Source organism: Marmota monax, unplaced genomic scaffold (genome assembly GCF_021218885.2).
Source record: "Marmota monax isolate L192 unplaced genomic scaffold, Marmota_monax_Labrador192_F-V1.1 WCK01_AAM20220418_F8-fsc00046, whole genome shotgun sequence".
Taxonomy (NCBI): domain Eukaryota; kingdom Metazoa; phylum Chordata; class Mammalia; order Rodentia; family Sciuridae; genus Marmota; species Marmota monax.
In genome coordinates this window covers 1,098,818-1,114,999 of record NW_026692486.1, presented here as the reverse complement: position 1 = coordinate 1,114,999, position 16,182 = coordinate 1,098,818, and the positions used below count along the sequence as shown (strand labels likewise).

The 16,182-nt window shown below is 33.2% G+C and overlaps 1 protein-coding gene across 2 annotated transcripts in view; it reads right to left on the bottom strand.

Annotated features, from left to right (window-relative positions):
• Acadm (acyl-CoA dehydrogenase medium chain) overlaps window positions 1-15,534 on the bottom strand; it is a 36,258-nt gene extending 20,724 nt beyond the window's left edge. The window contains exons 1-7 of one of the 2 annotated variants that reach the window (XM_046443162.2): window positions 15,385-15,534; window positions 11,602-11,692; window positions 8,878-8,975; window positions 8,686-8,755; window positions 7,535-7,635; window positions 6,828-6,908; window positions 1,188-1,318 (exon numbers count right to left, since the gene is read on the bottom strand). In XM_046443162.2, coding sequence (XP_046299118.1) covers window positions 1,188-1,318; window positions 6,828-6,908; window positions 7,535-7,635; window positions 8,686-8,755; window positions 8,878-8,975; window positions 11,602-11,692; window positions 15,385-15,414 — 602 coding nt within the window. In that variant the 5' untranslated portion in view covers window positions 15,415-15,534. The remainder of the gene's footprint in view (window positions 1-1,187; window positions 1,319-6,827; window positions 6,909-7,534; window positions 7,636-8,685; window positions 8,756-8,877; window positions 8,976-11,601; window positions 11,693-15,384) is intronic. The other variant, XM_046443163.2, reaches the window with a different exon arrangement.
• Between the last annotated feature and the right edge of the window lie 648 nt (window positions 15,535-16,182).

Genomic DNA, 16,182 nt, shown 5'->3' with positions numbered 1-16,182 from the left:
AGGGAAGGAACTCAGGGCTGTACACATGCTAGGCAAGTGCTCTAACCACTGAGTATACCCCCAGCCATATATTTGTTTTGTAAAGGTTGATATATTGTTTAATCCCATTAAATTTATAGTTATTTATTAGACTTTACTTTCTTTTTTTTTAACAAATAACCAAGTATTTTTTAACACTTTATATTTAAACAAAGGACGTTTTAATCTTTGGTTTACCGTCATTTCATTATTTTTAGACCTATATAAGTATATGTGTATGTTTGTATATACATATATATGTGTATAAATATACATATAAATTTTTTTAATTTAAATTTTTTTTTGCTAGTACTGGGAATTGAACCCAGGGCCTTGTACATATTAAGCAAATAGTCTATCACTAAGCTACATCCCCAAACTCCTTCTAAATATTATTAAAGTCAAATTCTGAATTCTCTAAGTCTCTCCCTATTTATGAGATCAGAGAAATGTTCTATACCAATAATTGTCCTATTCCCTTATACTTTTAGAGGTTCCAAGAAAGTGCTGGTATAGGAGATGGGTAAGTGGAGATAATAAGTCAAACAGATGGAAGACTAGCCTTTGTAATCAAATTATCCAGAGTAGGTATTTTATTTTACAAATTAAACTTCTTAATCTGAAACAAGCAGTTCAGGGGCTTCAAAATAGTTCTTTTTAAAAAATGTTTATTCTTAAGCTTTATGTGGATACAATATGTTTATTCTACATTTATGTGGTGCTGAGGATCGAACCTGGTGTCTTGTGCATGCTAGGCGAGCACTCTACCACTAAGCCACAACCCCAGCCCCAAAATAGTTCTTGAATCATGGAACTGCTTATAATCTCTTATGGACCTTCTAGTTCATGAACATGATTTACTTTAATTATAGTGGTTTAAAAATAAAGAGAAAAATTGGGTGTGGTGGTGCATGCCTGTAATCCCAGCTACTCAGAAGTCTAAGGCAAGTTCACAAGTTCAAGGCCAGCCTGGGAAACTTACCAAGTCTCTCTCAAAATAAAAAATAAAAAGGGTTGAGAATATAGCTCAGTGGCAAAGCACCACTAGGTTCAATCCTCAGTACCACTAAAAATTTTTTAAAATAAATAAATAAAAAGAGGAAGAAAGGGAAGATTCTGAATAAAAAGTCATTAAGAAGAAATATACAGAAATTTTTCAAAAAGCATACCAATTAGCTTTTCCTCCGTTGGTTATCCACATCTTCTGACCATTAATAATATACTCATTTCCTTTCTTTTCTGCTCTGGTCTTTATACCAGCTACATCAGAGCCTGCTCCTGGTTCTGTTACACAGTAAGCCTTGAATATGTGGAATAAAAGAAAAAATTAAAGGCTAAGTACTAAGTTATAAATGTATAGAAACAGAATTTTGTTTTGTCTTGTTTCTGCAATTTGGGGGACTGAATCCAGGGTCTTGCACATGATGGGCAAACACTCTACTATTGAGCTATATCTCCACAGTCCCCATATTTTCTTTTAAAGCCAGTAAGTAGTTCAATTATTTTTAAAATATCAAAAATTAAAACATTTTTAGAAAATCAAATAAATGTCTCAAATGTAAAAATTTATTTAATGTATAAATTAAAATTGGGTGTAGGACACTAATAAATAATACAAAAAATTAAAATGCTAGGTATCTTCAAACAAATTCATTTAATTCAATTCAATATATATTCATTTCCTGGAACATTTGAGTATACTAGACTATAAAGTAGGAGATGGGAAACTGGAAATGAAATCTTGTCCTAGAAAGTTTTATAATGTAACAGTAAAGATAAATAACCTTATTGTTACTATATGTCTAAATGTAAAAATTATGCACAAAGAAGTTGAAAAACTATCTTACTAGAAATGATGCTTAAATTAAGTCTCAAATGGAAAAGCAATTCTTTGGGAGGAGAAATAAGAATTGTTACCATGTAATCTTGGTATAGATGTTTTCTAGGCAGCAATACAGAATATGACACCAAGAAAAGAAATAGGGTTATCTAGTATTTGAAATGCTGGAAGTACTGGACTTCTATAATATGTGAATATATTATATTATATACTGTGCATGCAAGGAATGATAAGATATGAGTCTGGATAAAAGGAACAAAACAGATGACAAAGAACCCATTATATCAAACTAAAAATTTTAAATTGTATCTACTAGAAACAGGATGGCTTCTTAAGGCTCTTCAACAGAGGAATGACAATAGACAGTCAGTAATGGATAAAGGGAATCTAGGGAGGCAAGAGTTAACTAGTTCAAGTTAATTTGAGTTTATTGAGCAAAAGGTACAGTGGATATATACCATCTAAAGACACAGGTTCATTGCTCTTAAGTTACTTAAGAGTCTAAAGAAGAAAGAAATCTTAATTTAAAATCAAAGTATAAAATAATTACTTAACTTGTTACAGGAGGGTTGGGAGATGATGGGGGGTATGGAGGTTGAAAAGAAGTAAAACTTTTTGGAAAAGGTAAGTTTTAAATAACAAGAGTGAGGTAAATAGATCTAAGGCTCCAGAAGAATGAAGGAGCAAATGTGTAGAGGAAACTACCAACAGTTCAGTACTAAAATGTAAGGAGAAACTTAAAGGCATAAAAAGAGGCTGGTGAAGCAGGCAAGGAAGAGCTCATGGAGGCCAAATGATATGTCACACTGAGGAGAAAATATTTTTATGCATTCAACAGAATAGTTAAATGACTGCTTACTATTATGCCATGGAATCTTAAGGAATCAAATAGATAGGCTTCAACAGAATAGATAACACCCTAGTGTGCAAAAGTGAATAGTGCATACATTTTTTTTTTTTTTAGAGGAAGTCAGATTTGGAAATGGATTCACAAATTTAAACATACCTTAAGTTCTAGTGCAATTGATAATATAGAACCACTGAATGCCTTTGTAAACACATTTGCAAACATATTTGGATGTGCTTTTAAGTTTATTATTATGAAAGTTTGAAGGATGGATTTAAAGAGGAATTATAATAACAGCAAGAATCATCTTTCAGGTGCTGTTTGAATAAAAACCATACTTGGGGCTGGGGATGTGGCTCAAGCGATAGTGCGCTCGCCTAGCATGCACGGGGCGCTGGGTTCGATCCTCAGCACCACATAAAAATAAAATAAAAAGATGTTGTGTCCACCGAAAACTAAAAAATAAATATAAAAAATTCTCTCTCTTTAAAAAAAAAAACCCACAAACAAACCATACTCAAATATCAAAAGGGCTCTACATCTAAGGGAGATAATTTGAACTAGTGGAAGGAAACTATAATGACGTTATTAAGTATTTATTGGATACCTATAATGATATTATAGTAAAATTTCATAAAAAGAAATGATAAAAACTGTCACTTGGTACATGTAATGTTGGTTAGAGATGCTCCCAAAGGGAGCTACTTCAAAAAGCCTCGACTCCAGGCACTCAAGGTATGAAAACATGAGCATAATGGCTTTTGGACAGGAATGCAGTAGAACAAACTCACTTGTCACAGAGGTTAAGTGAACTAGATTACTCTATTTGAAGATTCAATAAAGTGTTCAGCATCATTAACAAAATAAGGTTTTATACAAATGAACTGACCAGAAAAGATGATCCTCTGAAGTACCAAAATTTTGTGTTAACCATCTTTAATAATTTTAAAAAATATACTACTAGACATGTTTCTTCTTAATAAGGCAAAATTTTTAGAGCTTATAAAATATATGGGTCTATCTTTGGATACAAAATAGCTTGTCACTGCTGGTTCTTTGGAATTGTTTTTTAATCTTATTTGACCATTGTTTAGTAATTAATTTACTTTTTCTAACCCTCTTTTAGAAGAAGAATCCCTTTTTGTTTCATTGTAACTTATTCCCTTCTTTACCTCACTATTTGGTATGATACAGCATTATACACAAAAATGTGGTTGCTCATATTGTTTTTCTTATTCTACATCACAATCTCTTGAAGATAGGATTGATAATACTGTTTAATAAATGATGTCCCTAAAATTTTTCATCTTCATTATTCTAACTAGTTTGATTTCCAACATTAGATGTGAATTTGCAAACTAGAAGATCAAGGAAATCAAATCAGTACATTGTTTTGTTCATAATTAGTAAGTAGACACTGTATAAAGATATAAGTTTATCAGATTCCTAACTCCTTATAAGGAGAAGCCCTGTCTTCTTTACATTCTATTCTCAGTCTATCTGGCTTACGACTCAAATATTTGAATAAGTATAACATTATGCTTTTCTTTATTAATGATAATACCACCTCCTTACATTTATATAATTCACAAAGAAATATTGCATTTATTCTTTGTTTAAATTTTCTGGGTGGTATTAAAGCATTTTAAAGGAAATTAGATAGTTTATATATTTAAAAACAAAAAAAATTAGGGTGAAAGAAATAAAACTAGAAAGAAAAACAATACACAGCAACATGTTTTGAGGTTCAAATAATTACTAGAGTAAAAATTGGCTCAAGTTTTCCTACTTACCAAAAGAGAGAAAACAGTATTAGTTATAAGTTTCAAGTATGCATTTCCATAAATGAAGTCTGGCATATATCATGAAAAGCAGTTATAAGAGAAGCAGTTCTCTTAGTCATTAGGTATGAAAGGCATTTCGCTAATATATTTTTGCAACACTCAGTGAAGATAGTCCTATAGAAACACAAGTTATCTTGTTTTTCTTTACTATATCCCTTTAAAACATTATACACTCAATGTTTAGTAAAGACTTCAAGATTAAGTGAATATACAAGATTATCCTGTTGTTATATGACGAGTTAAGACCTGAAGCCCAGTCTTTAGAATCCAAGTTTAGATCTGTTAGGCACATTCCAGCAATTTTTTAGTTCCATGAAAAATACAAGGTTTTACGACAAGAGTTTTATTTACCAGGGGGTGTTTTACACTTCTGGATTCTAATACTATGTTTAGACAAATGAGTTTTACTGAATGTCCCCATAACAAGCTATTGAACAGTTTACACTTGATCTTAGCCAAAGGTTAAGAAGTAATAAATTATCTAGTGCTAAATATATTTTAGGTATATACTGCTTAAAAAACAAAATATGGCTCTTAATTCTTAGAATATCATACATATAATATTAATTAATAATTCTGACTTTACAAAATGTTTTTGCAGTAAATGGCATTAAAAGTTATGGTTTTGCCCTTATTTATCTCCTCAGGTAGGGCATATGTGACTATAAGATCAGGTAAGTTATAAATAAATAATAATAAATATATCTGTTCTGTAAAGTTAAATATAAAGATCTGTGTTAATTTTTATGTATCAATTATTCCATGGCATTTTTTAAGAGCAAAAATCTAAGAAGTTTCAATATTAAACAGTGTAGAATAGTAATGTGTAGTGTATACATTAAAGACCATTTTGCAGTAATAAATACCAAAGCATTTAAAAATAAGTAGAGCATAAGAAAGTGCTCATGATATTAAATAAAGATATAAAATTGCATATCTAATATGATGTTATAATATAGAAAAATATTTATATATTTAAAAATCTAGTAGGAAATATAAAATAGCAATCCCAATTAGCTTCATATCTGAAGAATTACAGATATTTTTGTTCTTCTTGATACATTTCTAAGTTTTCTCTACTATTTACAATTTAAAAAAATGTATTAAAATTTAAATAATGAACTGAATCAATTTAAGTTAATCAAAACTTATTGATACTTTCTATTTTTACCCTCAGCTTCATATTTTAAGTACAACTACTGCTATTTAGCACTAGAATGAGAAAAATGCACAGAAAATCTTCATTAATTTAGAAGTTATCAAAAGAGGGAATAGTAAATGTATTTTTACATATATTGAAGGTATTATTTAAAAAAGTTTGAATATTATATTTAAAGACTCAAATATTTTAGAAATACCTATTTATAACTAGTATAAATATTCTTATCAATGTATTATGGTAGGTTCACTTAAGCATTTCTATGCTTCAATTGATTAACCCGTGTCTATCAATATATATGCTACAAGAGGAGAATCTAGATATTTTATGCAGTTTTTAGACAATATTGAGAATATTTACACTAAACTCTATAATTTTCAATTACCTCATAAATATGTATGAATGTCTTTATAAGTAGTTTGCCTGACTTTTAAGTATCTGCAATGAATAAAATAATTTATTTTAAAATATTGCTTTCTACTCTTTCAGATGAATTCTCTCAATTAGTTTAAAATTCATAATAATCTACTATATTTCACTATTATAAACACACCCTAGATGGATATTTGGCTAATCAACAGGTAAAAATCCTTCAATAAAGAACAATTTCAAAACAGAACCTTGTATATATGTATGTGCATTGTTGTTGCTGTTTTTTTTTTTTTTAATTCATTTTAAAAATTTGTTGAATTGCTTTCAAATAAAATGACAAATATACTCCCCAAGTCAACTGGCCATTCAAAAAATAAGTTAATCTCTTCAGTCACAGGTTTATATTAGTTTCTCACTAATTCAAACATCTACTGTTATACATTCAATCTGAACTTCCTCAGAAGTGGTTCTTCAGAAGAACCACTTAGTTCTTGAACTGCAGAATTAAGTAGATAGTGCTCCATTAAACAGATACTGTTCTCCTGAAAACATTATTTAGTAGATATTTCTCCTGTAGAAATAAGAAAGGGGATTATTATGACACTTTATTGGCATCTTAGAACATCACTCTACCTAAATATATTGACTACTTTTATCTTAATGTCATATAGAATAGTATATACATATAGATTCAAAACTCTTTGTAAATGTGAAATGTAAAATAAAGTAGTAGCTATACATACTCACACACATCATTGGCTCCTCAGTCATCCTCCCCAAATACTTCTTTTTTTGTTGATCATTTCCAGCAATAATAATAGGCATTTGCTAATGAAGAAAACAGACATTAAAAAGCAAGACATTTTTATTAAATATGTAAATTCAGAGATATTACAATTCAAAACAAGAAAAGAACTATTTCCTCCACAAGAGGTAAGTTCACAGAACTGGTTTTCATTCTGCCTTCAAGTTAAAAAGCTAAAGCAATGAAGTAATACATCTGCTACTGTCAGTATTTTCATATAAGTTATTTGTACAACTTATTACTTTAGTAAAATGCTCTAATAAAGGATTAAATTTAGAATGCATGACTTAGTACATATGATCTGGCTTCCTAAGAACTGCTCACTAAATTTCAGCAGTGCCAATAGTGGCAGCAAGCCAACCTGATTGGTTCTTGAAGGCTGGCTCTAGGCCTTGCCCTTACTTAAGAATTCCCACTATAGCTGTAGCCAAAAGTATACATTTTCCCCACAAGGACAACTAGGACTCCAAGTACTAGAGGCAAAAGACCAGAGCAAGGAAGCCTTAGAATCATACCCTGGGCTTCACTGCTGAAACTTGTGTTTCTTCTTGAAAAAACAAAAAACAAAACTATTTTAATATTAATCTAACTTAGCTGTTAACTGTCTCATTAACAGCTCAGTTAGCAATTAATTTTTTAAGTAACTTACCCCCAAAGAGTTTGCTTCAATAGCAGTCTGAACCCCTGTGCATCCATAAGCCAATTCTTCAGTTATTAAACAAGCATCAAAAGTTCCAAGTCCAAGTCCTCCTACGGCATCAAAATGTTTTAAGAGCCCATTCTGATGTGTAATGCATCTCAACAAAACTGTAGGTGAACTATTTTAACTTACTTCAATTTGGCTTAATTTTTATTTTTTTAATTCACATTTTAAAAAACATTAATTACATTTTCTCCAGTTTCCTATATTAATGGTATTCTGAATTCTTTTTTCCCCCCACATTTTTTATTGGTGCATTACAGTTGTACATAATGATGGGATTTGTTGTTACATGTTTGTACATGCACACAATATAATATATTTTGGCCATTGTCACTCCCCTGCACTTCTCCCCTCCCTCCCCACATCCAGTAGTTTCTTTCCTCCACTAATCTTCCTTTGATTTTAATGAGATTTCCCTCCCCTCATGGCCTAATTTTGTTTTAAAAGCAAATATACAAATATAATATCTGTAAATGTTTTGGCTGGCAATAATAACAAGCCATACTTTTAATTCCATACTTTTCTAAAATAAATTTTAAATACTTCAAAAATTCTCTATTTGTAATCTGGATCTACATTTCTGTTTAAACTTGATTTTGTAAAAACTCACTTTAACTCTGCAAAAACTCTGACCCACTGATCTGTTGAAAAGAGTAATGTTCTGGAGGCTGGGGATGTGGTTCAATGGTAGAGCACTTCCCTCGCTAACACAAGGCCCTGGGTTCAATCCCTAGCACCGACCAAAAAAAAAAAAAAAAGAGTAATGATCTCACATACAAAAAAAAGTCTCAATGAAATCTAAAATGCAAGGTAGGATTAAAACGCATGAAATTCTTGGGAAAAATAAAAAAACAAAATGCAACAAACTAACCAACTCTAGAACTTTAGAGAAATACCAAAGTTCAGGATCAATTAGAAGGAAAAAAATGCCTGTGTTTTGCACAAGGCTTTTAAAAGCAGACAAATACTGTAGTCTGAACCAGAAAACAAAGGCAAAAAGTCACTTAATGTCAACAAATATTTAAAACAATGGGTAGAGTTTCATAATTTTTCTTGTTCAAGTGTATTCTGGGACTAAAAATGTGAAGAAAGCTTACCACAACTCTCGGGAATGTGTGTATTGATTAAACCAAGTTCCCAGGCTCTTTTAATTAGGGGGAAAGGGTACTAAAAGAAAAAAAAAAAAAAAAAAAACCTCAGTTATAATACATTTAAAACTTTCCTAATCTGATTATATAATCTTGTAAAAAATGTAAAAATTTTTTTCTCCCTAATATTTGTATACCTACTTCACCAGTTTTATCATATTCTGCAGCAACCGGGATTATTTCCTCCCTGGCAAATTTACGAGCAGTAGCTTGAAATTCTTTCTGTTGTTCAGTGAACTCTAAGAGAAAGATATTTAGAAAACATTAAAATGGGACAATGAGTTGAGGAAAAAAGCCTTATAAAATTGGTATGTGGAAATTTATATATATAATGGGGAAGGTAATTTTTGATTAGCCACAAAGACAAAAACTATATTTTCTGACTAATCAAATTCACTGTACAGTATAAACAAGTCTATGTCAATACAAATGCTGAAGGAAATAAGATTTCTCGTTTCTACAAGTAAATAACAGATATAAATCTGTAGAGCTCAAGGGTTTTTCTTATCTGATTGGTGAGATAAGAAATTTCTTATTTCTAATACATAATAAGACTTATCAAGTATTTCCTAATATTGGAGTGAAACTAATTTACCTGATATCAAGAATAAGTCTAAGGCATTGAAACATTTTCCATGAACATAAAACAACAAAATTTGTTTCAAAGAATTATATAAAATAATTTAAACAAATTTTAAGTGTAAAAATTAGCACAAAGAAACCAGTAAAAGTGATGGGATATTTTCTCAGAAGATAGTAGTAACATAAACTCCTGCTGTATTGCTAGTAAGTGGTGTCCAACACTTCATTTATATAAAAATGTTATTAGAAAATGAATGAAATGAAAATAGTGGCTGGACTGAGGATAAGAGTCAACCAACCACTAGCTGGGTGCAGTGGCAAATCCCTGTAATCCCAACAACTTGGGAGGCTGAGGCAGGAGAATCACGAGTTCAAAGCCAGCCTCAGCAACTTAGATTAGGCCCTCAGCAACTCAAGGAGACCCTGTCTCCAATAATATATATCATATATATATATGGACTGGGGATGTGGCTCAGTGGTTAAGTGCCCCTGGGATCAATCCCTGGGTACCAAAAAAAAAAAAAAAAAAAAAAAAAAAAGAGTCAACCACTAACTATATTTTTACAAATCTATGTTATCTAGTGTCTTAAGGTAGTTGCATCCAACATCAAAACATAGATTATTTACAAGAAACATAGGGTATTTTAGGCAAGAAAAATGAGAAAAACACAGAAGAACGAACAAGAATGTTTTAAGACTCTAGTAATCACTTGTCTGGAAACGTGGGGGAGAAAATGTAAGATAACAGAATTTTGGTACTGAATTGAAGAATGTAAGATGCAATCTCTCATTTTATAGACAAGGAAATTAAAGCACTGAGGCAACAAATGATTAGACCCATAGTCTTATAATGAATTAGCAGAAGTGGTTCAAGTCAGGGTTTTTACATCTTAACTTCTTTTCTAGGAGTGGTCAGTCCATATCAAGGTTGTGGGTAGGTAAAGGTAGACAAGACAGGGATCTATCATGTATTATTTATTGAGAAACTACTTTGATCCAGTCATTCACTATATGTTAGGGACTTTATATACTGCATATAATTTAATCTTCAAAGAAATTCTTGGTAATATTCATTATCTCATTTTATAAAAAATCAGATCAACTGGTCATAGGTGTTATTCTATATTCTTTTCTTTGGCTTCATTATCTCCCTCCCAAATATTTGTAGCTATCTCATTCTCTGGCACTCCAAAACCCATCACAGCCTTCTGCTAGTTTCTTACTATAGTGATTATTACCAAATCAATGCTGATGTCTCAATAAGACCCATTGAATCAAACCACTATCCTCACACCACTTGAAAATTTTTCATTTCATTCTGGCAAAATATTTTATAATCAAGGGGGAAAAATTTTGAACAAAAGCAATAACCTTAAAGACTGTCAATTTCACCTCAGTGTGAGTTAATTATCTTAGGTGCCTTGTAATTATTTTTTGAGATTAAGTTAACTAAGAAAATGTTTGTTTGTTTTTTTAACTAGAGGAAAGGTAAAAACTTTGAAGCAAGGAGTTCTTTTAGGAGGCAAAGAATGCCAAAGGTAGGAATTATTATTACAATTTTTTTTTTTGGCCTGGGGTTTTCCTTTCATAAAAGGGAAGTAAAATCTATTCTTTTTCCCTCCAATATCACATTACTCCCATCTCCCGTATCTGACAATTTCATCTAATTGCACCAAAACTGCAATTCAGATTAAATGATGACCAAAATGGGCTTAGTTTATTATTAGACAGCTAGCATTATATATCTAATAAGTGTTTTAAGACTCATGAGTATTTGTTGAATTCAAATTTGTAAGTCAAGGACTATTCATAAATATCAGTAAATCTGCCGTTTATTTTTGGCTACATACTTAGAAAAAAGGAAAAGAATATTTGTATGTATGTAGCTAACACAGATCAAATGTATTTGTTTATTTATTTGGTACTAGGGATTTAACCCAGGGGTACTTTGCCCCAGAACTACATCCCCACCCCTTTTTTTGTTTTTATTTTGAGACTTGGTCTCATTAAATTTTCGAGGCTGACCTTGAACTTGTGATCCTCCTGTCTCACCCTCCCAAGCTCCTGGAATTACATTTGTGCACCACTGCCCCTGGCCATAGATCGAATGTATAGAATAATATGCTGAACAAAAAAATGTGTAAGGAAGAATGGGGGTAACTGACTTAATCATCTATGTATGAATGATGACTGGGTTCTACTCATTGACAAGACATTATCAAGTTTATAAACAGATTCCAGACAAGTCCATTTTAAAATCAAAAGACAGAACATAACACATACCAAAACTAAATCCTAATCCTGGTTCTCGTTTTTGATGAGCTTTTGTATGCTGTGATCTCCAGTCAAAATGAGAAATAATACTTCTCAGGACCTGTAAAAGATAATCTTATCAAAAATAAATTTGATAAATTACATATCAATCAAATAATAGAATTCTGACCATTTTTATCAAAGGGTACAACAGTTTTTAAAGTCATTATTAAATGTCTTTAATTATAATTTAAATAAACCAATTACCAGCTACATGAGTACCTATTATAGAGAAAATTAATGCAAATAAAATTAATTAGTGATATTTGCACTACTGAAGTGGAGGATTTCCAGGACAGACAACAGGGATGACACTATTCTGGAAATTTCATCAATAAACTCCTAGGACATTGGTGAAGAGGAAGCTGATGAAGGGAGAATAGTAATATGGATTTGATAACCTGATAACCAGTCCCTGTGATCCTCCCAGGTATGCCTCTGGGAATCTTCCCATGGAGGATTCCATTTTCTAAGATGACTCACTCTATCTAACAAAATAAATCAGAATAAAACCATGTTCTATAATTAATTCTGTTGTCTATAGGCCTTCATACACGGTTCTAAGCCAGGAGCCAGCAAAATACAGCAGCTACCAGTTTTTTTGTTTGGTTAATTTTTTTTTTTTTTTTTTTTTTTTTAAGCAGGGGTCAATACTAGGGATCAAACCCAGGGGTGCTTACCCACTAAGCAACATCTACAGAAATTTTTATTTTTTATTTTGAGACAGAGTCTGGCTAAGTTGCTTAGGGCCTCACTAAATTACTGAGGCTGACCTTGAATTTAGTAATCCTTCTACTTGGTATCTTCCAAAGTTGCGTGGATTACAGGCATGCACCACTGCTTCTGGCTGGTCACCAGTTTTTTAAGTAAAGCCCTATTGGAACATAGCCCCGCCATAACCTCTATTGCTACTTTCACAGTAAAGCTATATGATTAAAACAGACACCATAGGTCTACAAAGCCAAAGATAGTTACTATTTGTTCCTTTATAAAAGTTTGCCAGCTCTGATCTAACTATTAATATACAACTTGTCTTAATATCTGAAATATACTCATATTTCTTCAAGGATATATTGAAAAAATACAATCAAGATACACAAATACTATTCCTTTGGAACCCATTTTTATATTCACTACAATTTAATGGACACAAAAGTAACCATTAGTATTAAAGTTATCAAACTGGAAACCATATAAGTGCTACTGAGTAAAGGTCTGAGTTCAGAGAAAACCTATAAATTGAAAGCAATTTATACTTTAAAGATTTTGATGGAACTATACCTACATAGTTTTAATAAGCTAGATACTGAGAGAAAAGAGAAGCTGTACAATACACTAAAGTTTCTAGAACCTAAGTTTTTCAAAATATGTAGAAAGAAACTGACCACTTTATAAAGGATCATTTCAACTGATAAGTGTCACCTGCATTTAAGCTGACAGTATGACTGCCAAATATAGTAATTTAAATAGCCTTTTCAAAATTAACATACCTCCAACTATGACTTTAAAAAAATACACCGTACGAAAACATTTTCTTTAAAATTTTTATTAACTTTGTTTTGGAAGTAAAACATGATTTCTTTTGTCCTCATTGTATAGTCTTCACAGACCAAACCTATTCTTTACAGTCACATTACACATATTAATTCACTGAATCTCAGGTCAAACCTAGAATTAAGGAACTGTTTTGTTTTTTTTTTTTTTTTAATTATCATTTTGTATAGGAAGAAACTGAAGTTCAGGAAGGTCAAGTAAAATTAGCCAAGATCACTCTACACTTAGGTAGTGGGATCAGAATTCTAATTCTCACATTTATTATTAAGAGTCCATGCTATTAACCATTTTGCTTTAGTTATACTGGTCTTTCAATTAATTTCCTATCTGATCATTAGAAAAACAAAGAAAAACACCCACAAAAATCAGACCAAATAACCTCATTCTACTATAATGTGTTTAAACATCATTGCACAAAAATCATTCTTCACAAAACAGGTAAAATGGTCTGCTGAGAGACATTAAGGAATTATTTGTGGACTTAAAGTAATTTACAAGAAGTCAGTTTACATGGGTTTTCAAGAAGACTTGTTATATAAAATAAGTGCAAAGGTTTCTACAGCCAAGAACACCGCCCCCTAACCTATTAATTACATAACAATGTTAAACATTTATTTAGAGAAATGGTCTAGTAGAAAAAAGAAACAGTTCAAGATTTCAAGTTAGAATTGCTGAATTTGAATCTAGATAGCACGACTATCTTTGTGACCTTGGACAGGTTACAAACTTCTTGTACCTTCTATTCATACCAGAAAACTGGGGGTTAATCTCACTGGATAATTTGGGGGTGATTTAAATAATATAATGTTTTGAAAGCCTCATGTCATAAAATATTGGTTTTATTGCTTAGGGCTGTCTGCAGAGAACAATGGTATTCCAAATAGGCAAAAGATAGCAACTTCAATTATCCATTTTGCAATTAAAGCATCACTACAATTAAATATTTCCAGACATTTCTTAGAAATATAAGGGGCTGGGGTTATGGTTCAGCGGTGGGCGCTCCTCTGGCACAGGTGAGACCCTGGGTTTGATCCTCAGCACCACATAAAAATAAATAAGTGAAATAAAGATATTGTGTCCAAGTACAACTAAAAAATAAATATATATTAAAAAAAAGAAATATAAAGTGTCTTAGTTTTATGGGGATGCCAAAAAAGAGATAAAGGAATATACATTTTATAATTTTTTTTTCTGTTTTTCTAGATCCTTTCTTGGGAGAGATTGAGATATCTTTTTTCTGATGTCAGAGTTAAAAGTAATTCTTAAAATACTCCAACTTCTGCCTTTAGAGCCCAATAACTTGTATAGACAACAACAGCAAAAATTGGGCAATGATTCAATAGGATCATTGTAAATTCTAAAACTGGAGGGGCTTTTTCTGTTTGTTTTTTTTTTTCGTCAAAGACAGCTTTAAGCAACATTTAAATGGCAGTCTTGCAATGAATATTATTAATAATATTTACGAAACTAAAACGCATCTAGCAACTGAAACATATTTAGAATCTATAAGACATGATGCTAGAATAGTTAAGCTTCAAGGAAAGTTCTATGGTAGGTTTTTTTCTTTGACTTTTTCTTTAACGTATGCAACTTGGAAAGGCATCCCTCCAGATTACAAAACTACCGACATATTACATATTTAGTGACTTGAGCAACTACTCCATTTTCCTTTTCCAATGATTTTGTAGATACCCAAGATAAGACTACTCGTATTCTAACACCTTCTAGTACATATAATTGCAGAACGACGTGTATTTGATGAGTTCCTTCCTGGGCTGGGGGCATGGGCGGATTTGGAAAGTTTTCTCGAAGAGACATTACACTAGATCTGCAAAAAGCAGAGCAAAAGTGAACTCTGTTCACTTTGGGAAAAGGGTGGGATTCCTAGTTAGAATTATCTGGAGGGCTCCCGCGCCGAAGAAAGAGTCCGAAGGCAGAAAGGCCTCATTAGGGTCTAGGAGGTTAAGCGACAATGAAAACCCATAATGCTTTCCCGTCTGGCGGGGAGAGGAGTGGCAGGCCTGCAGGCACCGAAACCGCGGAGGCGTCCAAGCTTCGGGTAAGCAGGCCTGGCGCTAAGAAGCGGTCCTGTCATAGCTCGGCTTCCTACCCCTGTGATCCGCATCCGTTCTCGGCCCCCTTTCGAAACACGACGCCATCCATTCCCGCGCCCCACCACTACCCTGGTCTCCCTCTCACCCCGCAGCTTCTCCTAAACGCTGCGGCCATGTTGACTCGCGTTGTGGACCCTCGGACTCGAGCCGCCCGGCCGCCACTCACAGTCTGTCAGACTCCAGGCATGCGCTGGGCCTATCTGGCCCCGCCCACCCGCGAGGGGGCGTGGCCGGGGGCAGGTCGCGGCGGAGAAGCGCAGGGCAGGGCTCTGAGAGAGTGGATGGCACGGAAGGGTGGAGCTTGGCGACAGTCGCTAGAGCTGGTCCTGCGACCTTGGCAGAGGGTTGGCCCTGGCTCCCACGTGGGCACCAGGAACGCAGCACTGCTGTTTGGTGCTTTGAGTTTTCTAATGTTGCGTCTTCTGGGGAGGACGCCAGGGCAGACCGCAGGGTGCCGAGGGAGCCGGGGGGCTGGACGCTGGGCTGGACCAGAATCCAGGCCAGAGATCGCCGCCGGGTTCTGAAGAAGAGCTCTCCCGGTGGTGGGCGGTGACCTTTATCTGGAAAGACCTGTCAGACTGAAGTGTTCCTAAGCTTCAAAGTACACCTCACTCACAAAGGCTGGACCAAAGCCAAAGGTTTTCTGTGCTTGGCAAACTCTAAACAGTGGAAATTAATTGCTTGGATAAATTCGACCTTTCTGAATATTTCCAAAGCAATTTTCTTTTTTTAAAATCATTATTTTTAATGCCTTTGTTTGTATTTATTTATTTTTATGTGAACCCAGGGCTTCACATGAGCTAGGCGAGCGCTCTACCGCTGAGCTACAACCCCAGCCCCTCCAAAACGATTTTCTACCCACTTATGAAAGAGTGTCCTTGGA